The 24,858-nt window shown below is 41.1% G+C and overlaps 1 protein-coding gene across 4 annotated transcripts in view; it reads right to left on the reverse strand.

Annotated features, from left to right (window-relative positions):
• Window positions 1–24,858, reverse strand: part of adgrl1a (adhesion G protein-coupled receptor L1a) — a 223,340-nt gene that overhangs the window by 63,401 nt on the left and 135,081 nt on the right. For 3 of the 4 annotated variants that reach the window (XM_073856909.1, XM_073856908.1, XM_073856910.1), the window contains 3 exons: window positions 23,598–23,811; window positions 17,687–17,796; window positions 5,635–5,649 (listed from right to left, as the gene is read on the reverse strand). In XM_073856909.1, coding sequence (XP_073713010.1) covers window positions 5,635–5,649; window positions 17,687–17,796; window positions 23,598–23,811 — 339 coding nt within the window. The remainder of the gene's footprint in view (window positions 1–5,634; window positions 5,650–17,686; window positions 17,797–23,597; window positions 23,812–24,858) is intronic. The other variant, XM_073856911.1, reaches the window with a different exon arrangement.

The following is a 24,858-nucleotide window of genomic DNA, read 5'->3' on the forward strand; positions in this document are numbered from 1 at the left end:
AAGTAACTAATTGTATTACTTACTTTTCATGGAAAAAAATACTTAACTTTTAAGTAACTTTTGCATTACTTCTTACTTGGCTGAGGCTTGATCTCTTTTAGGCCTTGCAGGTGTTTTTATGACTGAGAAGTTCTGCATTCAGAAATTGCATATTTCCATTGCAAAAATGTCAAGCTCTGGCCTGCCATCTCCGTTTTTGACTCAAACTGTTCCCACTCAGGCACGCAAACATAGAGTGCATAATTCTATGTGACTAAGTTTAGTTTAATTCAGTACATTATTATTTTTTTTAAATCAAATATATTAAACTGAAAAGTAAGTCACATTACTTTTTAAAAAAAGTAACTAAAATATTGATGTGTACATTTAAAAAGTAATGCGTTTAAAGTAATATTATTACGTAATGCACGTTACGTTTAATGCGTTACCCCCAACACTGATCACACCTGCTGCAATCATGGTACGGCAGCAAAGTCATTGATGATTACACCAGAATGAGAGTATAGTTCCTAGCCATATTGTCCTAGAAAATCGCAACTTTTAACTTTCCGTCTTTCTTATTACACAATGTAACTACAGAAGAGTCAAGCTTTAAATGGGAAAAATATTGAAACTCTTGCTATGCTAATGGTCTAATCAGATTCAATGGATTATGCTAAGCTATGCTAAAAGGGCTAGCGCCAGACCCGGAGATCAGCTGAATGGATTCCAAAATAGTACAAATCTAAACTGTAGGGGAGCAGGAAAATTTGCCTATTTTCAAAAAAAGTGGAGTGTCGATTTAATATCAATACAATTGTTAGTTCATAATGTAAAAAATTACAAGTGATATAAAATTGTATTAGTGAATGCTGAAATAAACATGAACTAAGATTAATAAATGCTGTGGAAGTATTGTTCGTTGTTAGTTCATTCTAGCTAATAAATGTACTAATGTTAATAAACACAACCTTATTGTAAACTGGAAATTTTATGAACACATTAAAATTCAATAATCAGTATTGTAAAAATGGAAATTTTTCACATTTTTTGTGCCGCCTTTGATTTTTTAAAATCAAGAAAAGTTGCCATTCGCCTCAGGAGTGCACATATGATGCCTTAAAATGGCTTTGGAACAGAGCCTACGATTCATCCAGGAGGCTGCCTAAATAGGTAGCTGCTAATGTAGACAGCAGACAGCATGTCAGCTCGCTAGGGTTTGGAACGGAGCCTTCAAATCATACAGCCAGCAGTAGATGATGGAAGGCTGAATTACGCCCTGTTCCAGCATCGTTCAAGTCTCGTAAAAGTTTGAAACCGAATACGCAGAGATTGGCACAAGGATCAAGTGCTGCATCCCCTGATTGGCTGGCTGAAGTGAATCAGGCTGCGAGCTGATTGGCACCACGGCGAGAGGCCACGTGTGAAGAGCTGGCTCTCCCTCACAAAGCAGCCATCTCACAGAGATGCCAACTGTCGCCGAACCCTCCCCTCCGGACATGCGCGGAGGGACCGTCCGCCACAGAGCGGTGTCCAAAACCAGACAACGAAAAAGAGAATTAAAGAGAAGAATGATGCCACTGGCAGATGACAAATTAGAGAGGAACCAGAGGAAAGATTGAAATAGGGGAATCTGAGGATCGGAAAACCTGCGGCTGTTTGTGATGAATGGATAAAAATTTGGAAAGATATCAAACTGGAGAAGAATACAGATGAAGAGAAGAGAGAATGAGACATGGCTAGGGATGGGAATCAAAGGGAATTTAACAAGTCCAATTCAATTTCAGTGCTTTGATTTCGATAACAAATGTTTGAAATACTTTTTGTTTCTACTTTGGTCAAATAAATAAACAAATAAAATCTCTTTGACTTAAAATAGTTAACAAATGAAGAAAATTATAAATATTGTAATGTTTTACACCATTTAGTATGACAAAACTGTTCTGAATGTGTATTATTATCATTATACTGTATATGATTATAAGGATTACTCCACTTTCACAAATAAATACTTTCATAAATTACTCATCCCTATGTCCTCCAAGATGTTTATTTTTCTCTTTGTTCAGTCGAAAAGAAATTACGTTTTTTGAGGAAAACATTCCAGGATTTTTCTCCACAAGAGTTTACAGTTTCAACGCAGCTTTAAAGGGTGCTAAACAATCCCAACCGAGGCATAGGGGTCTAAAGATCGTCATATGTACTTTTAAACTACGTAAGGTCAAGCTGACACCTCACACGGCTAGCGCAAGACGAGAAGTTGTGGTTAAAAAGTACTTCTTTTTTTTGTGTGGGGGGTAACGATCGTTTTGCTAAATAAGACTCTTATGCCACGTTTGGGACCGTCCAGAGCCCCCCGAAGCCGCACCGAAACTGTAAACCGTCGAGGTCCACTAAATTCCACTATACGGAGAAAAATCCTGAAATGTTTTCCCAAAAAACTTTTGACTGAAAATATTTTTTTCTTGACTAAACAAAGAAGTGGAATATTCCTTTAAGTACACAAACCTTGCAGTAACACATTTGTACCTAAATGGTACACTTTAATGGCAGATATTCTGACTAACCCAGAAACAGCCTTTGTACCCTTTTCTGAGGGTGTATTTGTTCATTTTTTAAGATGGACATGAACATTTCATCAACACGACAAAAGCGATATGGAGTATAAAAAATAATCAGTCAAAAAACACAATCAAGAAAAAATGGTCCCAAGCAGTTCCTGGGTCGTTACCTATTAAAAATATCTTAATGTGTACCATTTAGGTACAGATATGTATAACTTTATGTTACTAAAAGGCACTCATTGGTACCATTATGTACCTCTTGCAAAGGTGTACTTTTTAAAGGGATAGTTCGGCCAAAAATGATATTAAACCCATGATTTACTCACCCCCAAGCTGTCCGAGTTGCATATGTCCATCGTTTTTCAGACAAACACATTTTCGGATATTTCAGAAAATGTTTTAGATCTTTAAGTTAATTAAATGTATAGTCACAGGGTCCACAACCTTCAAGTCCAAAAAAAGTGCGTCCATCCTTCACAAAATAAATCCAAACGGCTACTGGATGATAAACAAAGGTCTTTTGAGGGTAATCCACGCGGTGTTGTTGTAGAAATATCCATATTTAAAACGTTATTAACGTAAATAACTACCTTCCGGTAGCGCCGCTATCTTAGACTCCTCTGTATTCAGGAGAGAGTATTAGCGTAGTGTACGCACTTTTCTTAGTGACGTATGACAAATTCGGAGGGCGAGGGAACAGAGCAGCAGCAGAGTAGCCTCCGTAGGCTGCGTAAAGTCTGATCTTGAATGCGGACGCGACAAAGATGGCGGCATTACCGGATGTGAGTTATTTTGGTTTATAACGTTTTGAATATGGATATTTCTACAACAGCACGGTGCTGATTGCCCTCAGTGGGCCTTTGTTTATCATCCTGGAGCCGTTTGGATTTCTTTTGGGAAGGATGGATGCACTTTTTTTGGACTTGAAGGTCATGGACCCCGTGACTTCACATTTAATTAACTGAAAGATCTAAAACGATGGACATATGCAACTCGGACAGCTTGGGGGTGAGTAAATCATGGGTTTAGTATCATTTTTGGCCGAACTATCCCTTTAAGGGGGTACTATCAGGCCAAGTCAAATGGTGCTTTTCCATTGCATAGTACCCCACAGTTTGGTTTAGTTTGGGTCGGGTCAGCCTGCTTTTTTACGGAGCTTTTCCACCGGGTGCAGTACGTAGTACCTGAAACTTTTTTTGTACCACCTCGCTTGGGGTTCCAAGCAACCCGAGCTGATACCAAACGTGACGCGAAAACACTGTAGATCACTGATTGTTCTGAGAGAATCGTCACTACACATCACCACTATAGTGTAAAAGATTAGCTTTACCTTTAGTGCTAGCTTGCTCTGTCTCGAGCAAACATGTTGTCATCTGTGCTCTGCTACTGCTATAAATTTCCAAACTTCCATTTAGCGATGAAAAACATCCACAGGTTGAGAATCAGTGACACAATAACATTTTTTCCAGACGGAACATTCGCGATGAGCACGTCAGCATTATAGGACTATATGCTTAAATGCAACTTCAATGAGGCTCAGCGGAGCGCCGTCGGCTGACGCCACGGGTGTTTGAACAGAAACTGTCATGTGAGACAGAGGTAGTGATAAACGCGATGTGCAAACATCTGTTTGTGGTGGCCAATTTTAATTTTTGTGGCGGACTGAGAAATAAATAAATGTATGGGAATATACAACGACGCTCTCACTTGTATGATGTCACAGCAGTAGGCAGCGCAAATATAACGACACGCCTATAAGCCCTCCAACTGCGAAGTGATACTAAACTCGATGGAAAAGCTAACCACGCAAAAGTGAGGCGAGCTGACCCGACCCAAACTGAACTAAACCGTGGGATACTATGCAATGGAAAAGCGCCAAAACAGTGACATAACTTGTCATCTCAGTATCAATTTCTAGCCCAGTCTCTCCCTATCATCACATTTAATGTGTAATGCAAAGAAACAACTCGGATAAAAACTCTCCTTGATTTTCATTCACATCATCAAATAAGCCAAAAACAGAAACAAATGTCAACCAGATGTTTAATTCAAGCATTTTTAAATTTTGAACTGATTTTAAATAAGACACGGTTCTCGGTTCCCAACCCTAGACATGGCAAAAGAGAAAAAGCTTATAAAAGAGAAAGCTTGTAAAGAGAGACACCTGGAAATGGGAAAGAGCATTTGGCAGGGGGTTGGGCAGTTACCAGCTCTACAAATTGTTACTCTAATCCAAAATAACATACAGAGAAATCAAAGAGTTTATCCTGAAGGAAGGAAGACAAAAAGGAGGGACTGAGACAAAAAAGATACAGCGAGAGAGGTTTTGAACAGTATGGAGGAGTCGCTTTGGAGCTGGAAGGACGGATACAAAATTAATCGCAAACAATAGAAAAATGAATAAGTGATGTCGCATGGGAAAGGGTGGAATTGCACAGATGGTTGCGCGTGTCAGCGGAAGATGTGGGTTATGATTCAACACTGTACCAATACAGGGAGAAATGACCTCCTGTCCAACAGAAAAGTGGAGCGGAGGAGCGCCCGACGTAAAGTGGCTCGTGCGAGTATGTGAGAGAGAGGGAAGAGAGAAAGAGAGAGCGTGCATGCGTACGTGTGCCGCATTTAGTTGGAGAATGTGTTTCCCTTGGGGTAGAAGTGATTCAGATTAAAGGATGGTTATTAATTTCTCAAATAGAATTAATTGGAACTTTTAGCAGGACAGCTGGTGGAGATTCTTGTGCCGTTTTTCCAGAAGTGAGCGTTGCGTTGCGTGCGTGCGTGCGCGCAAGCGTGTTTAAGACGCATGCATGAGGTCTTCTATGCACAGGGATTAGTGCATGTATGCAGGGCTGTACAAATGATGGCGCATGTTGGTGTTATCTGAAACAAGAACGAAATCTGGAAGGAGTATCGGTTATAAGCCAGAAAAAGAGAGAGAGAGAGAAAGAGAGAAAGAAAGGGAGGGATATAAACATCAAACATGAGCACTACACAAGGTGCTGGGTTAGGAGAGGGGGATGAGGGGAGGAAACGGAAGGGGAAGAGGGCGGGCAGGGCGAGCTGTGGTTTTTATGTTCATTGTGGTCTTTACCTTTTTGGTCCACTTCTATTCAAGCATCGGAAAAAAAGAGAGAGACAGACAGAGAGAGCAAAAGAAAGAGCGAAAGAGAGAGAAAGAGTAAAGAGAATGAAAGAAAAACAGGTGCAGGAAAAAAGAGAAAATTGAGATTAAATAAAAGGCTAGCCTTTCTCAAATCATGTTATTCTGTCAGTGTGATGTTGACGCTTTACAGAGAGGATGACTCGAGTGAGTAATGAGGGGGGGGAAATGGCCTCAACCGCTTTCAAAAAGTTTTTCAAAACCCCTTTATCCGTTCTTCCTGTTTCATCATCATATAACACAGTCACACTTGTCCCAGTCACACACACTCCGCCCCCTTCACTTCCCCTCCGTCACATCACCCCCAATCCCCTTCATCCTTCTGTCGTCCCACTATCCGAACATCTGCATCTTTGGGAGGCTGTGAGAGAAAGAATTACGGTTATGTTCGGAATGGCGTACTAACATACTATTTTTGCAGTATGCAGTACTGTGCACAGTGTGCCAATTTTAACATGAAAAAGTAATTTTGCCAAATGTAGTACATCATTAGCTGGGTTTCCATTGAAATCTTTTCAAAATCCGCAAAAAACGAATTCCAGCCCCATATATGGGAAAGACAACGTCAGCTGATGCAGCTAGACGATCAGTCAGATTAGTTTAGTGTTCGCTACGTCAGAATTTATTCGGCAAATGCATTTCCATCTCCAATTATTTGCATTTACTCTTTTTTACATAAGTCGAAAACCACCTCAAGTGAGCTTAAAAACTTTTTGGCAATTAAGGGATTTTTAATCGAAATTTGCCGTTTCCATCACGTGTTTCTTATGCAATACTTTAAAATGTGCATAAAATCAGTGTAATAGAAACCCAGCTTTTAAAGCACACTGCGTGGAATACTGTATCTTATAATGCAATGTGCATGACCTCGAATATGATGAATTAACCAGTAGTAGTATGAAATTGGATAATTAATGGTGCTGTAAGCCTACTTCCAACATGTTAAAGAGCCAAACTCCATATCAGCACAGTTAAAAAGAACTTGTCTGATTGACTCATGGCTAAAAAAGTGTAAGTCGGCCCTTGACTCTACCCTTGACTCTAGCCCTTAGGACCTAGGGCTGCCACTGGCGTGATTTCTCAGAACACTTCAATACTACAATAATAATGTGGCATTTTATAACATGGTATTTAAAAATTACAAAAAAACTTACAGCACTTTCAAAATTTTGTAATCATTTTCAAGATGATAACTGGACGCCAATCACAACGTATCATACAGGTCAATGTATGATATGGCAATGATGTATCATACTATTGACTACAATGTTTTTTCATTGCATACTGCAAACTGTTTCAGATACTGTAAAAAATAACATGCAGTGTATGGTCTGCACTAGTATTCCATTCCGAACATATTTCAAAGTTTGAAGGAGTCTTCTGCAGCTGTGGGGAGGAAAGAGTTAAAAGATAAAATGCAGTAATGAGAGAGAGAGAGAGAGAGAGAGAGAGAGAAAAGGATAGAGAGAGAGACTAAAAGATTGATTTCTCCCTGAAGGGTCTGGTTCTGGCTTGGCCGGTACCAAGCGAGCAAGCTTTTCTCTCTCTCTCAAGTGTGGAGCTTGACCACTTATCACTTCTGCTCGCTGAATCCATCAAGATCCAGCTGCCAGTCACTGATTGCGGTCTGCGGGACCATGCAGCTTGGCTGCTGGTACACTTCTGTGAAGCAGGCAGGCAGAGTGAAGGGGAGAGAGACCATTATAAGGTAGGGAGAAGTTAGAAAGAACAAAAGACCGAGAAGAGATTGAGGCAGGAAAAAGAAACATTTTTTCTTCCTCTTTCCATGGAAAAACCAGGTCAGGCTTTGGGAATGTGGTAGTTGGCTGGTTGCTGGTAATTTGTTAGACCCTGAATAGAGTTCCCACCAGTTTAGCCAAGGTGGTCCAATTGGAGCTAAGTTTTGTGGATAAAGCACCATCATTACTTATCTACCTATACAAGAATACTGTAGTGGGCAAAAGTAACAATTCGCATCTTCTGCCATTATTCAAATAGTTTATTAAAGATGTATAAAACGGTGCACATTACTGTTGTCGGTATGTTTGGAGTATATACTGAAGCTTAGCTTTGAGAAGAATTTAAGGAGGCTTGGCAAAAAATACACACAGCAGCTGTTCAAAGTTTATGAAGTTACAACCCAAAATAAAGACTACAAAATATTACCACAAAAGAGGATTGACAAATAATAACAGATAAAATTGTAGTTAATGTTTGATGTATTACCTGTGAACTTTTTCTGTGCATTTTTTTGTGAATTTGAATAAAACTCAAGATTCCCTAATGCACTGTGGTTTGCCTTTTCCAAATAACATTGAGCAAAATAAGAAACGCCCCCATTTTTCATGAGCTGAACTCAACAAACTAAGACTTTTTCTATGTACACACAAGGCCTATTTCTCTCAAATATTTTTCTCAAATCAGTCTAAATCTATGTTAGTGAGCACTTCTTCTTTGCTGAGATAATCCACAACAAAAGGCCACTCTAATATGTGCAGTTCTACTGTATTGGCGGGTCGAAACCATTTACCTCACGGAGTGCAACACATCTCCTTCGCATAGAGCTGATCAAGTTGTTGATTGTGTCCTGTGGAATGTTGGTCCATTCCTCTTCAATGGCTGTGCAAAGTTGCTGGATATTGGCAGTAACTGGAACTCACCAATGTATACACCGATCCAAAGCATTCAAAACATGCTCAGTGGGTGACATGTCCAGTACGCTGGCCATGTATGAACTGGGGTGTTTTCAGCTTCCAGGAATTGGGTACAGATCCTTGCAATATGGGGCCGTGCATCATCATGCTGCAACATGAGGTGATGGTCGTGGATGAATGGCACAACAATGGGCCTCAGGATCTCGTTGCGATATTTCTATGCAAATTTCTATTCAAAATGCCATCAATAAAATGCACCTGTGCTCGTTGTCCTAAACATGCACCTGTCCATACCATGACCCTACCGCCACCATGGGCCACTCGATCCACAACGTTGACATTAGCAAACCACTTAACCACACAACGCCATACACGCTGTCTGCCATCTGCTACGTACAGTGAAAACCGAGAGTCATCCATGAAGAGAACACCTCTCAATAGTGCCAGATGCCATCGAATGTGAGCATTTGCCCACTTAAGTCGGTTACGACGATGAACTGCAGTCAGGTCGAGATCCAGATGAGGACGACGACCATGCAGATGAGGTTCCCTGAGATGGTTTCTGACAGTTTGTGCAGACATTCTTTGGTTATGCACGCCAATTGTTGCAGCAGTTGTCTGGTTGGCTGGTCTCAGAGGTGAAGGTGAAGATGCTGGATGTGGGCTGGTGTGGTTACACGTGGTCTGCGATTGCGAGGCCAGCTGGATGTACTGACAAATTCTCTGAAACGCCTTTGGAGAAGGTTTATGGTAGAGAAATGAACATTTAATACATGGGCAACAGCTCCGGTGGACATTCTTGCAGTCAGCATGCAAACTGCATGCTCCCTCAAAACTTGAGACATCTGTGGCATTGTGCTGCGTAACAAAACAGCACATTTTAGAGCCTTTTATTGTGGACAGCCTAAGGCATACCTGTGCAATAATCATGCTGTCTAATCAGCATCTTGATATGCCACACCTGTGCTTACTAACACAGATTTAGACAGATTTGTGAAAAATATTTGAGAAAAATAAGACTTTTGTTTGAATAGAAGAAGAGTTCAGCACATAAAAAATGGGGACAAAAACAATAGTGTTGCGTTTATAATTTTGTTCAGTGCATGTTGTCTAATAAATACCTTAAAAGTGTAGTGTTTTGTCCATGATGTACACCATACACCTATTAATCTTAGGGGGCATTAAAAAGCGTGTCTTTTTGATAGTTTATTTGGGGCAATAAAGACCCACTTAGACAAGAGAGGTCATCATATTTATTCATTTATTTATTTATATACGCCATTTCAGCATCTATGGCTATATTCGTGGCAAGAACCAGTTAATCTATACACAAGTTGATCTACTCACAAGGACAATTTTTCATTTCCAATTCAGCTAACCTGCATGTTTTTAACTGTGGGAGGAAATGGGAGAATGGGAGAAAACCCACGTTGACGCGGGGAGAACATGCAAACTTATCACAAAAAGGCCACCTGACCCAGCCAAGGTCTGTGGAGACATTTTTGCTGTGAGTTAGTCAATAGCCGCTAGTTGGTCAACCAACAAGTGTTTTATACATGCCATTCAAAGCATGCTTTTTTAAGATTAACTTGTACACCCCAGGTTAAACTAGTTAAAATATAAATTGGCCACTTCTGTGCGCAATATGCATCTGACCAACCTAATCCAGACCAAAGCTGATCAGCTACAATATCTCAACCATCTTGGATGACTATACAAGACCAGCTTCAACTAGCAGCATGTCAAACTAGTTTCCCTCTAATGCTGGCTTTAGCTGGATTTTCCAGCAGCATTTTTTGGTTGATCTCATTTGTGTTTGCACACAACACAGAATTCCTACATGTTTGCTTGTTTTATGGTTACTCATTCATTCTGGGCTCAGTTTATGGTGTGTGGTTGGATATGTGTGAAGAGCACAGCTTTAGCTTGTATGACAGACAGACAGACAGTGTGTCATAGTGAGTGACAGCTTGTCTGGATGTGCTAGCAGTGTTAGCCTGTACCAGCGCCTGACACGCATAAGCGCTCAGGGAACAGCAAACGTGTTAGCGACATGTGTCTGCCTGTAGCCGGCAACACACAAGCGGCGTGCAAAGCTCTGCGTCTTTCCCCCCCCGAGACCCATTGTGTCTTGTGAAAGACAGACTGGGGTATTTGAAGAGGAGGATCTCCAGGGAGAGATGGACGGAGAAAAGAGAGGCAGAGAGACACTTGTTTTGGAGACCGCACGGGTCTTTGAAGAGATCTTACAAAGCCAGACACACTTACAGAATCGTCTGGATTAAAACAGTGGGCAGCTGTCACCGTCTAACTCGCACAGACCAGCTGAGAAATAAAGAGCATCTATTACGGCGGTGGTGTAGATTTTGCAGCGGTGAATAGAATAACATTGCTGTCAGACTATTTGGTATTTAATTGGTTTTGCATCCAGCCTGGCGGAAGAAAGCAGTCATTCAAGAACCGTTGATGGAACAAAACATTACTCGAAAAATCATTCGGTTACAGTGCTTACAAAAAAATGAAACGGTTCTCCGTTTCCAATCCTAGGGGTGACATAGCAGCACAAACTGCAATGCACATCATTTTAAACAAAAATAGCTGACAGAGGCATCCGTCTGTGTGGTTTTAACTCCCGGATAAAAGGGTGATGAAATCTCACGAGGGCATAATACACTAGTCTTTGCATGAAAGGACATGCGCTCTCTCTCCATCTCTCTACAGATGACACAACAATGGTCATTCATCTGAGACTAAAGTGAAGAGCCACGGCATATGCGCCGTTTCTGTTCCTGACCTGGATTTGAATCACACAGTAAGTGTTTTTCCCCTTGAGGCAGAGAGAGAGAGAGAGAAAGTAGAGACAGAAAGAAGCGTAAAGATAGAATGCAAATGACAAGCATATGTGACTAATAACGCAGGAACTCTTCCTCGAAAAGCTGTGATGATGAGGGAGGCAAGAGGAAAACAGATCGTCGTTTGATTCATTGATGTTTCGTCTTCCACCTGTAGAGAAAAAGATAGGCGAACACACGCAGTCACATTAAAATAACCACCGGCGCATTAAAAACACGCCAGCTGCTTGTGCATGTGGCATAATTGTGATTGTTGTTGTGGCTTCCTGCTTTATTTGTCTGCCCTTGGTGAAGGAGTACGGTGGCCCTTGAGCCCCCTCAGCCCAGCGGTCTCCGCAATCCTTTCAATTACTCGGGTGATAATGAGAGGAGCTAATGAACACACCTGAGGAGCGCAGACAGAAGAGGACGCAAGCTTCGTGTCCTCGATAACGTTTCACTGCATATTTGCATTTTCTCGCAAATAGGAGGTGAAGACGAATCTGGCACCGGACTGTTAGCGCTTGTCACTCTCATTCGCAATAAAAAAAAAACATTTGGCGCCCTCATAAATATTAATGACTGCGGAAGTTTCAAAACTCTCAGTCTTTCTCTTACAAATACAAAATGATACCCAAACACCTAGTGATTATGCATTGGCTCCTTATGTTTAACACTTACTGGGCTATTTGACTAAAATATTTATGTTTGCTTCCTCGAAAAAATACTTTCTAAAAATTTACGAGGCCAAATGCAGTCATGAGGGATGCGTTTAAAACAATTGCATCTTTTAGTCGCTCCATTTAATCCGCACTGGGCTGTATTCAATCTTTATGCGGCTCGGCAAGCTATAGCAGAATGTGCGACATATTGTAAGCAATACAACAGTATTTGGACCATTAACCCACATGTAAGATAGTATGTCTGAAGTGACAAAATTACCAATTTATTATTCAGTGGCGGCCGGTCACAACATGTATGTAGCCCGTCATGTGTGTGGTTCGTCATTTCTAAATATGTGTTTGGTGCGTCGAGTGTCAAAATAAGTGCCGGCTGGGGGGTTTATGATAAAAGAAACGCTCGCGTTTGCCAGATACTCGCATAATCTCATGCGTAATCAGAGTTTACTGTTAACTCTTTCCCTGCCATTGACGAGATAACTCGTCAATTAAGAGAAAACTTCCCTGCTAATGACGAGAATTTCCGACTTCCGCAATACCGCTATTATCCACTAGGTGGTATAAGTTGGTTCCGCAACTTATACAACCCGGAAGTAGCGCCTCACGTGAAAGAGAAAGAACTCCGTGTATGTTTTAAAGATCGCTTTGCATCTGATCTCTATCAAAAGCCCTTAAAAAAAAACTGAATTTGGTGTTTTTGAAGAAACCTACTCATATTTGAGAGGTGACAAAAAATAACTAATGAAGGTAGGATGAAAGTTTTTTGTTTGAAGGCAGAGGGTCTGTTCTTTCATTTGATATATTGTTTGTTTATATATTTAAAAAAGAACATTTTCTGCAAGGCATTAAACTTTTGTGAAAAAAATAAAAAAGGCTGGCACCGTCTGGCAACTTTTTTTAAAAACGCTGGCGGGGAAAGAGTTAAGGGAGTGTCTTGCATGTATTTTGTGAATGTGAGCATCTCTTTTATCATAAATGGATGTGCAGCAGGCACTTATTTTGACAAAATATGTGAGTCACATGGTTCACATGACGCAACAAAATACGACTATCCGAACACATATTTTGAATTTGCGCCCCTTGGAAGAGAAGTCGCCAGCTGCCACTGTTATTATTATTCCTAATCTAATGCAAGTATTTAGACAAAATTTCAACCTGGTATCATGGTTAAAAATGTTACATTTTGATACTAAACAGATAACCATTAGATAACCATCAACCATCAATGGGTCCGGATCACACTGTTGGGGTTTATTTCTGCAATAACAACCGGCTGCCTATACATTATCCCGGTTATTACATCTCTATTTACCTCATAAGTAAGGTAAGGAGCATTAAATATTGATTTGAAATATTTTATTAGCTAATTTTTAACGAATGTAAACCTTGTTCGAGGAAAACCCGTTTACTTTCGGTTTTAAGATAAGACAAGACGATCAAATGTCACAAACACACTATTTGGTTTAATCATTTGTAAATAAAATGTCATATATGTTATTAAGGCCCTGTTTACACGTACATGGTTATTTTGAAAAACTGAGATATTTCCCTTCATTTGCGCCCTTCGTTTACACGCAAACAGAAAACTCGCCTCTGAAACTTTCTAAAAACACCGGCCAGTGTGGAGATTTTGAAAATCTTTGGTTGCACGGTTGCATGTAAACTGAGACAAATAGACGTTTAGGCAGCCAACGTCACAGTATGCGCCAGAGCTCGCACTTCACGTCAAAAGTGAGACCTTGTTAAAAAGAGGAAGAGGAATTGATTCGTTGCTGTTTTCGGGATTCTGATTGGCTTACGTGGGCTTGAGCTTCTCGTTACACCACCACGTAGAGGTTTGGCATGCTCTTGACGGCATATATACACGGGTACGTGTCAATAAATGCTTTTCTGAAAACTGACATATGAGCACAAAATTATTTTTGAAACCGAAGGGGTTGATATGTCAGCTTATGAAAATAGCCGCCCACGTATAAACGTAGTCTAAAATGATTTGCAGCAACCGGGTTCCTTGTGTTATTAGTTTTGAGAGGTTGTTTTCTATGAATAACAAACATGCAAATGTCGCAACTGGCCAATCAGAATCAAGTATACCACATGATAAGACATGTGGTGCAATCAAACACATCCTCATCATTTCATACAGCCAATTCAAGTGCCTGAATTTCAGAGGTGAAGACGTTGTACAGCCCGATTGTGGTAGTTTTCTGCCCCGCAAGATAAACTGCGAATTGCATTTAACCCAGAGTTTTAATGTTATTCTGAAATATTTATTTCTTAACAGAGTCACTTATTAAAAAACGCGGACAAGCCGTATAAATAAACAGCGTTATCAGCGGACACAAACCATTCTTACTCTAAATAACTCTACTTGATAAATCCCATAACTGCACCACTGACAAAGTTAGTAACAATAAAGAATAGGTTAATCTTTATCTGAAAACAAACCAAGGACATAAACTATAGTTGACATTTAACATAGCTAGTATAAAATAGCTGGCTAGGTACCCATTGTTGGGATAAAGGGCAATGTTATAGCATCATTTCTGAGTTTCAGCATGTGAACAGCCCTGAGTCGCCTGTGGCATTTCTCTGACAGTGCTAAGATACCAAACTGTGCATCTGTTCACTTTAATGTGTATGCTGCCTATACTGAAAACTTACCTAAGATACCCCGCCGTAAACACATCTAATTGCCTTTTCCTGACCTGGCTGAGGTTATCAGATAAGCCAGCGCAAGTATCAAGTGCATGAGGCCTTGTTATATAATGCACACTGACACAGGACACCAGGAAACATGCCAACCGACTCGACTAAACAGATTCCTGCCACAAGAGCGAACGAGGACGTATTGGGGAGGTCGCCGATGCATTAATACCACTTGGCCCACATGGCCTCGGGCTGTATTGAGTTTGAGTAAGCAGCGGCGAGTTTGCCAGGCCTGCTGTTTGTCTTTATGGGGCACTGTTTGCAGTGGAGCTGCCTGTTTGTCATTTCCTGTGAGACGGTGAGCTCTGTGCATACGAGGGCCAGAAAGTTTGACTCCTGCTGGCACTCAGCACCCGACTTTGACATATTGGCAGCGCTTGTGGTTGTGTGTGAGCGGCTTTGTATTCGTACTTAGGCAGGCATAGCAACCGTGCCTTTATGTGTATGTGTGCGAGTTTGGCTGAATCTGTCGCCGTGCTGTCTCAAGTGGCTGTTATTATGGCGACCACGAAGCTTAGATGGCGCAAGCCAAGCTACGTCTTAAAACGCAATATCTCTTGTCCCTAATTCCTTGCGCATTAAATAAACAAACAAACGGACATATGTCAGCGGTAAACACGCCAATAACGCCACGGCACGTGTTCTCGACCAGCCGTGAAAGATGGGGTATTATCAAAGCAATTAGGCGCGGTAAATTCAATTAATCTCGACACATCTCCACAGAGGCCCACGCGATGCCGCCATCCCCCGGTAATTAAAAATGGCCGAATTGGTTCGCCACTGGAGAGGCGTGAATGTCTGGATATAATTGAGCCCCGTTTCTATTTATTCCGCAACGCTGGCCAACAACATGTGGAGCCGGAAAGGAGTGGAGGAGAGCCTTGCCCGCGGTCCCTCGGGGGAGACGAGACTGACGGAGGATCCTGATAATTGGCTCGTCGTTGTCACTTCAGACGGCGAGAACTTTTCATCATGTCCCGATTTTCCTCACCTCTCTATTTCTCGAACACCGTAAACAACGTTTTTTAAAAATAGGAGACAAAATGCAAGTCAGCAGCTAGTTAATCATGCATCCTAGCACCTCAGCGTAGTGAGCTGTTTCAACCCGGCATCCCAAAGATAGCGACCGGGGAGAAAAAAATAAAGCTTGTGACAGGCTAAATGAAGCGGTGAGTGGAGTGTGGAGGCATTCTGGCGTTTCAGCTCTGGCTCACCCCTGCCGCTCGCCAACATATGTCATGCTAACTCGCCAACTTAGCAGCCACAAACTAGCCTGCCTTACGTGCGTACTCCACGATGCAATACCTGCTGGAGAACACCTGACCTCTCTTTGTGTGTTAAAAACAATATACGAGAATATGTGAGAACCGAAAGTCCATGCCAGAATTTGTTTATTGTCATTTCTCTGGTGTGGAAGAGAAAATAATGAAAAACCAAACGCAAAGTAATGAATTCTGTCGAAATACCAAGGAAATAAAATAACTGAGATGAAAACTGTCAAAGTAATGAAGAAACAGAATAAGAAAGATGAAATAAAATTCTGTCAGAGTACTATAAATATAACAAGATATTGGGAAAACAATGAAGCCCTGAAATAATGAAAATTGTCAAAATAACAAAAACAAAACATTTAAATACTGACAAGACGAAAAGCGATATAAAAAAAATGGAGTTGCTTGCGATAGAGAGGATTGAGGATTACGGGCCGCCGGGCAAAGGTGGTCAAAGAGTGTATGGTGAAAAGTCCCATTATTTATCTTCTAAGTGTGTGTGTGTACAATTGTGCGTGCGAGAGAGAGAGTTCGAGAGCTTTATAGATAAACGTTGAGCTCTTCTAGTCACGTCCCAAAACCTGCAAAAGAAACAGAAAGAGACAGACAGCAGAAAAGAGAAAAGTGATGTTGAGATCGAATAACAGCATGTCAAAGAACAGAAAAGAGAGGAAGGCAAAAGCATGACAAAATAAAGTGATTGAAGGGAAGAGAAAGCTGAAGATGAACAACAAGGAAATACGAAACAAAAGTGCTGGATGACAAAATTAAAATGTCAACGTGATTTTGAATGGGAATGAAGCGAACAAATCTAGGAAGCTAAAGGAGAAAAAAGAGAAGGGGAAGATTAGCGAACCGGCGGGCTTTAGTCCATCCTCTTGATTTCCTGTGGGAAGAGCAGAGAAACTGACCCCGGGATTATAGATTAGAGTTAATAACCCCTTCCTGCTCACAGTAAAACCCATTAACTTCCCCCCAACACCACGACTACCCACCTAAAGCCCCTGAGCCCACCCTCCGCTGAGTCACCGCCCTCATCTGGACCACCTGCACATGTAAAGTCATGAGAGGAGGGGAGGAGGGGGGTATCGTCTGAAGGGAGATTTTCACACCGGCCGAGCTCCCGAACACGTACGCCAGCATGAGAAACTCACACCTGCCTCTCATTCGGAGGCGGCACGGCGGAAAGCAAAGCGTTGCCATGGGAATATTAGCATGCGTGCGACTTTGGTCGCGTGGCCTGAAATATATTTGAGGTTTGTGTTAACATTCCCATTGTGCGAGTCGCACGCGGAGCGCCGCCTCACTGCTGCAGCCTCGCTGCGGCCCAATTTTCATTTTGATTGTCTGACAGAGGGGTGGAAAAGGTGTTTAATGCCAGATAAAGAACCCTGAGGGTCATTTTGCTACTCTATGAGGTTTGCGTGACTGTGATCACCAATAAAGGCCAACTTTGCACAGCGCTGGGGATATTGAATGCTTATCCGCCGTGAATTTGTGTGCATGTGTTTATGCGCGTGCGGAGCACATCGCCGATGTGAAAATCTCCCCCTGCCTCTGGAACGTCGCACTGTCGATGGAAAAAACGGTTTAGTGTGTGAGTGTTAAAGAGAAAGAGAGAGAGAGAGTGTGGGTGTGTGTTTGAAAGAAAGAATGCACACATGAGTGTGTGCTTGAATGAGTGAGTATGAGTATGTCTGTGTGTATCTGGATGGCAGTTGCTGGTTGAGGGGAGCGGGGTTAGGTGGGGACGGGGGGATGGGGGTTGGTGAAAGGGGTGGGTTGGGAGAGGTGAGGGAGTGGGGTTGTTAGGATGGAGTGTTTGTGTTGTTACTCACTGTATGGCACACATTCATACTGGATCTCCAGGTACTTGTAGGTCCCCGGACAGGGGTCTGGAAAAACATCAGACCCGGCTACCACCACACATTGAGTTCTATTGTTACACCTGAGAGAGAGAGAGAGAAAAAGAGAGGGAGAGAGAGAGGGTGGTTATTAAACAAGCTAAACAAAGGATCAGTACTTCACATAAAAACAAAAACAATATTTATATACATTTACTGAAGCAAAAAACGGAAAGGAAATCAAGGGGACTGTTACCAGGACATTTTTATGCAGTTTTTAAGGTGTTCTGAGCTGATTTTTAGCATGCTGCTATATGGCGGTTGCTATTGGGCTGCTAAGGTGTTGTTATGCACATTGCTAAGGTGTTCTGATTGATTTTAACATTTTGTGATGTGACTGCAAGGGCATTTTTATGTTGTTGTTAAGGTGTTTTAAATGCTATAAGCAGGTGATTGCTATTGGGTTGCTAAGGTGTTGCTATGCACATTGTTGTGGCATTGTTAAGGTGTTCTGGATGATTTTAACATTTCGTTATGTGACTGCAAGGGCACTGTTATGTGGTTGCTAAGGTGTTTTAAATGGTTTAAGCAGGTGATTGCTATGGAGTTGCTAATGTATTCTGATTGTTTTTAACATTTAGCTATGTGGTTACAAGGGCACTGTTAGGTGGTTACCATGGTATTGTTATGTGGTTGCTCTAGTGTTTTAAATGGTTTAAGCAGGTGATTGCTATTGGGTTGCTAAGGTGTTGCTATGCACATTGCTATGGCATTGTTAAGATGTTCTGATTGTTTTTAAAATTGTTATGTGATTGCCGTGGCATTGTAATGTGGTTGCGAAGGGCTGTGCTTTGTGGTTGCTAAGGTGTTTTAAATGGTTTAAGCAGGTGATTGCTATTGGGTTGCTAAGGTGTTGCTATGCACATTGTTATGACATTGTTAAGGGGTTTTGATTGATTTTAACATTTCACTATGTGGATGCAAGGGCACTTTTATGTGGTTAAGGTTAAATGCTGTAAATAGGTGATTGTTATTGAGTTGCTAAGGTGTTCTGATTGATTTTAAGTTATGTGGTTGCAAGGGCACTGTTTTGTGGCTGCTAAGTGTTTTAAGTGGATTAAGCATGGTGATTGCTATTGGGTTGCTAAAGTTTTGATATGCACATTGCTATGGGGTTGCTATGGTATAAGCATGGTGATTGCTAGTGGGTTGCTAAAGTTTTGATATACACATTGCTATGGGGTTGCTAAGGTGTTCTGATTGAACATTTCGTTTTGTGACTGTAAGGGCACTGTTACGTGGTTGCTAAGGTGTTTTAAATGGTTTATGCAGGTGATTGCAATTGGGTTGCTAATGTATTCTGATTGTTTTTAACATTTAATTATGTGATAGCAAGGGCACTGTTATGTAGTTACCATGGTATTGTTATATGGTTGCTAAGGTGTTTTAAATGGTTTAAGCAGGTGGTTGCTATTGGGTTGGTAAGGTGTTGCTATGCACATTGTTATGGCATTGTTAAGGTGTTCTGATTGTTTAAAAAAAATGTATGTGATTGCCACGGCATTGTTATGTGACTGCAAGGGTACTGTTATGTTGTTGCTAAAGTGTTTTAAATGGTTTAACCAGGCAATTGCTATTGGGTTGCTAAGGTGTTGCTAAGCACATTGCTATGGCATTGTTAAGATGTTCTGATTGTTTTAAAAAGTGTTATGTGATTGCCATGGTATTGTAATGTGGTTGCTAAGGGCACTGCTTTGTGGTTGCTAAGGTGTTTTAAATGGTTTAAGCAGGTGATTGCTATTGGGTTGCTAAGGTGTTGCTATGCACATTGCTATGGGATTGTTAAGATGTTCTGATTGTTTTAAAAACTGCTATGTGATTGCCATGGCATTGTAAAGTTGTTGAAAGGACACTGCTTTGTGGTTGCTAAGGTGTTTTAAATGGTTTAAGCAGGTGATTGCTATTGGGTTGCTAAGGTGTTGCTATGCACATTGCTATGGCATTATTAAAATGTTCTGATTGTTTAAAAAAAATGTTATGTGATTTGCATGGCATTGTAATGTGGTTGCTAAGGACACTGCTTTGTGGTTGCTAAGGTGTTTTGAATGGTTTAAGCAGGGGATTGCTATTGGGTTGCTAAGGTGTTGCTATGCACATTGCTATAGCAGTGTTAAGGTGTTCTGATTGATTTTAACATTTCGCTAGGTGGATGCGAGGGCACTTTTATGTGGTTGCTATTGTGTTTTATATGCTATAAGCAGGTGATTGCTATTGAGATGCTAAGGTGTTCTGATTGATTTTAAGTTATGTGGTTGCAAGGGCACTTGCTTTATGGCTGCTAAGTGTTTTAAGTGGTTAAAGCATGGTGATTGCTATTGGGTTGCTAAAGTTTTGATATACACATTGCTATGGGGTTGCTAAGGTGTTCTGATTGATTTTAACATTTCATTATGTGGATGCAATGGCACTGTTAAGTGGTTGCTAAGGTGTTTTAAATGGTTAAAGCAGGTGATTGCTATTGGGTTGCTAAGGTGTTGCTATGCACATTGCTATATGGCATTGTAATGTGGTTGCTAAGGGCAGTGCTTTGTGGTCGCTAATGTGTTTTAAATGGTTTAAGCAGGAGATTGCTATTGGGTTGCTAAGGTGTTGCTATGCACATTGCTATGACATTGTTAAGGTGTTCTGATTGATTTTAACATTTCGCTATGTGATTGCAAGGGCACTGTTATGTGGTTGCTTAGGTGTTTTAAATGCTATAAGCAGGTGATTGCTATTGAGTTGCTAAGGTATTCTGATTGATTTAAAGTTATGTGGTTGCAAGGGCACTGTTTTGTGGTTGCTAATGTGTTTTAAATGCTTTAAGCAGGTGATTGCTATTGGGTTGCTAAGGTGTTGCTATGCACATTGCTATGGCGTTGTTAAGGTTTTTTGATTGATTTTAACATTTCGTTATGCAAGGACACTGTTATGTGGTGCTTAGGTTAAATGCTATAAGCAGGTGATTACTATTGAGTTGCTAAGATGTTCTGATTGATTTTAACATTTAGTTATGTGGTTGCAAGGGCACTGCTTTGTGGTTGCTAAGTGTTAAATGGTATAAGGATGCATGGTGTTTGCTTTTGGGTTGCTGAGGTGTTGCTATTCACATTGCTATGGTATTGTTAAGGTGTTCTGATTGATTTCAACATTTCGTTATGTGACTGCAAGGGCACTGTTCTGTTATGTGGTTGCTAGGGTGTTTTAAATGGTATAAGCATGGTGATTGCTATTGGGTTGCCAGGGTGTTGCTATGCACATTGCTATGGTATTGTTAAGGTGTTCTGATTTCAACAATTCGTTATGTGACTGCAAGGGCACTGTTCTGTTATGTGGTTGCTAAGGTGTTTAAATGGTTTAAGCAGGTGATTGCTATTGTGTTGCTAAGGTGTTGCTATGCACATTGCTATGGCATTGTAATGTGATTGCTAAGGGCAGTGCTTTGTGGTTGCTAATGTGTTTTAAATGGTTTAAGCAGGAGATTGCTATTGGGTTGCTAAGGTGTTGCTATGCACATTGCTATGACATTGTTAAGGTGTTCTGATTGATTTTAACATTTCGCTATGTGATTGCAAGGGCACTGTTATGTTGTTGCTAAGGTGTTTTAAATGCTATAAGCAGGTGATTGCTATTGAGTTGCTAAGGTGTTCTGATTGATTTAAAGTTATGTGGTTGCAAGGGCACTGCTTTGTGGTTGCTAAGTGTTTTAAATGGTATAAGCATGGTGATTGCTATTAGGTTGCTAAGGTGTTGCTTTGCACATTGCTATGGCGTTGTTAAGGTTTTCTGATTGATTTTAACATTTCGTTATGCAAGGACACTGTTATGTGGTGCTAAGGTTAAATGCTATAAGCAGGTGATTGCTATTGAGTTGCTAAGATGTTCTGATTGATTTTAACATTTAGTTATGTGGTTGCAAGGGCACTGCTTTGTGGTTGCTAAGTGTTAAATGGTATAAGGATGCATGGTGTTTGCTTTTGGGTTGCTAAGGTGTTGCTATTCACATTGCAATGGTATTGTTAAGGTGTTCTGATTGATTTCAACATTTCGTTATGTGACTGCAAGGGCACTGTTCTGTTATGTGGTTGCTAAGGTGTTTTAAATGGTATAAGCATGGTGATTGCTATTGGGTTGCCAAGGTGTTGCTATGCACTTTGCTATGGCATTGTTAAGGTGTTCTGATTTATTTTAACATTTCATTTTGTGGATGCAATGGCACTGTTAAGTGGTTGCTAATGTGTTTTAAATGGTTTAAGCAGATAATTGCTATTTTGCTGCTAAGGTGTTGCTATGCACATTGCTATGGGGTTGCTAAGGTGTTCTGGTTGATTATAACATTCGTTATGTGACTGCAAGGGCACTTTTATGTGGTTGCTAAGGTGTTTTAAATGGTATAAGCATGGTGATTGCTATTGGGTTGCTAAGGTGTTGCTATGCACATTGTTATGGCATTGTTAAGGTGTTTTGATTGATTTTAACATTTCGTTATGTGGTTGCAAGGGGACTGTTATGTGTTCGCCATGTATTGTTATGTGGTTGCTAAGGTGTTTTAAATGGTATAAGCATGTTGATTGCTATTGGGTTGCTAAGGTGTTGCTATGCACATTGCTATGGCATTGTAAAGGTGTTCTGATTGATTTTACCATGTAGTTAAAGTATGTGGTTGCAAGGGCACTTTATGTAGTTGCTAGGGTGTTTCAAGTGGATTAAGCATGGTAGTTGCTATTGGGTTGCTTAGGTGTTGCTATGCGCATTGTTATGGGGTTGTTAACATGTTCTGATTGATTTTAACATTTAGTTATGTGGTTGCTAATGTGTTTTGAGTGGATTAACCCTGGTAGTTGCTATTGGGTTGCTTAGGTGTTGCTATGGACATTGTTATGGATTTGCTAAGGTGTTCTGATTGATTTTAACATTTTGTTTATGTGGCTGCTAAGGTGTTTTGAATGGTTTAAGCAACAGCATGTCATGGGTTGCATGTTGCAATGAGGTTGCTAGGGAATTGCTCGTTGGTTAGAAAGTGTTTTGGGATGCTGCCTACTGGCTCAGGACAAAACACAAGTTTCTACAAGATTCAGGTCCATAGATTTGGATCAGGTGCTTACTTCAAAGCCTATGAGGCGTCTGTCATCCATTTCATTCATAAGGTGCAAATTGTTAGGAAAGCACACATCTGTTCAACAAATTTTGTTTGTTGAAATCCCTTGCCTTAAATATGATCAACAGCAATCATAATGCCTGCCTTAGGAAGTACCACAAATAATTTCACACTAGGTGTGATCATGTAACAAACAGCGTCTGTCATAGATGTGCGGAGACAACAGAGTAATCCTCTCTTATGTCTCACTTCCAGCTCAAACCCGGTTAAAGCTATTGCCTCTGAGTAAAGCAGATAAATGTATGGATGCAGGGCTGTTATCAGTATAAATGCACACGTGGATCTAGCATGGTAAAGATTTATTCTTCCTCAAACATATGCAGGGACGATTCTCTTTTTAAATCTCCTTTCTATCTCTCTATCCTTTCATCATTTCTGAACTAGCGCACCATCATACCCAGCCTTATCCCTTCCCGATGCAATCTCTCTCTCTCTCTCTCTCTCTCTCTCTCTCTCTCTCTCTCTCTCTCTCCATTACAGGGCTGATGGATAGCTGAAAGAGGGAATCATTGATCTAGTCTCTGAGGAAGCAAATGCTTAGCACAAACAGGGACCGCCACTGCAGACATAGCACATACACAGACACCAGTTATTCTCTCACACTAAACACTCAACCACTCAACCATATCAATACACTCCAGTATACACAGTGCATGTGAGCAAGCCAGAGTCATTTGTAACACTCGAATGTTGTACTCTTCTTCGTACCTCTGTGACATGATCTTAAAAGCATCGGGCAGGTAGCACTGCACGTTCTCCATCTGGAAGGGGTCGGCATCACAGATCTTGTCGTCTGTGCGGCCATAGTTGGCGGTCTCGATCATGATGACATCACTGCCGGGGCACCGGAGCTCGATGGGGTATCCCTCACAGGCCAACTCCCTCCTCATCAGACCGAACGGCATTGCAGAGCGACTTAATGCTACGTGAAAAGAGAAAAACAAGCATTTAGTATACATTCGCTTTTAAAATCGGATATTCGAAAATAAAAACTGGCTGTGGTTTGATTTTAGTGGGATTTCAGTGGATCCCTTTAAAGTACACATACTGATAAAAAAAAAATATATATATATATATATATAGCATGAATGCACTGTAAGTCGCTTTGGATGAAAGCGTCTGCCCAATGCATAAATGTAAATGCAATTTATTGGTGATTCCAAATAAAAACAACTGTTTGCCTGGCATTTTCTGTGCTGATTTGGACGTTCTGCAGAAATTGACATGGTAGAAATGTCTTAAACTCTCTTACTTGAAGCTGAAATTGGGTAACCACACACAAAGGGGGTGATGGATGTACTTAACCTTGTGAATGACATGCATTACAGTTAAATGGAAATGTGTGGAGCTACCGAGTTTTACGCTCACAGATTTGCGAAACCGTCTTACTGCTTTATTTAGCAGGTCATGAAGAAACCTGCTAATTAAGAATGAATCTTCACTTGGCACTACGACAAAGAGTAATTTATCACAGAAAACCTTTATGACACACAAAAAACAGAAAGAGAGAAAAGACAGTGAAGTGATTACATTTCAGCCTTCTTAGTTCTGAAGAGCAAACTATTTACCCTCTCGCTCAAACAAAGTGTGAGTATTACGTACACACACTGTTAACATCCACCCACTACTTCGCACAGTTCTGCGTTGGGCACCATCCACCACCCCGATGCGAAGCTCGAGAATAGAAAAGTGGGCTCCCATATGTCCTCATCTCTTTAGGAGCCAACAACCAACCATCAGAGTAGAACCAACACTGAGATGATAGAACCCACCACTGGCCCTTTCTGCCCACATATGTCATGGCTGCCATTTACACTCAATTGAGAGAGAGAGAGAGACAGTGATGCATTAAGAAGGCTATGGGTACCGTAGGGTTAATCATTGTGCCTGGTTGAGAGGGCCCGAGAGTGGCGCAGAGTGGTATACTTTATCCGAACAAGAGCTTTCAAAGCGTTCGCACATCCAGCCA

The sequence above is a fragment of the Misgurnus anguillicaudatus genome, chromosome 19 (genome assembly GCF_027580225.2).
Source record: "Misgurnus anguillicaudatus chromosome 19, ASM2758022v2, whole genome shotgun sequence".
Taxonomy (NCBI): domain Eukaryota; kingdom Metazoa; phylum Chordata; class Actinopteri; order Cypriniformes; family Cobitidae; genus Misgurnus; species Misgurnus anguillicaudatus.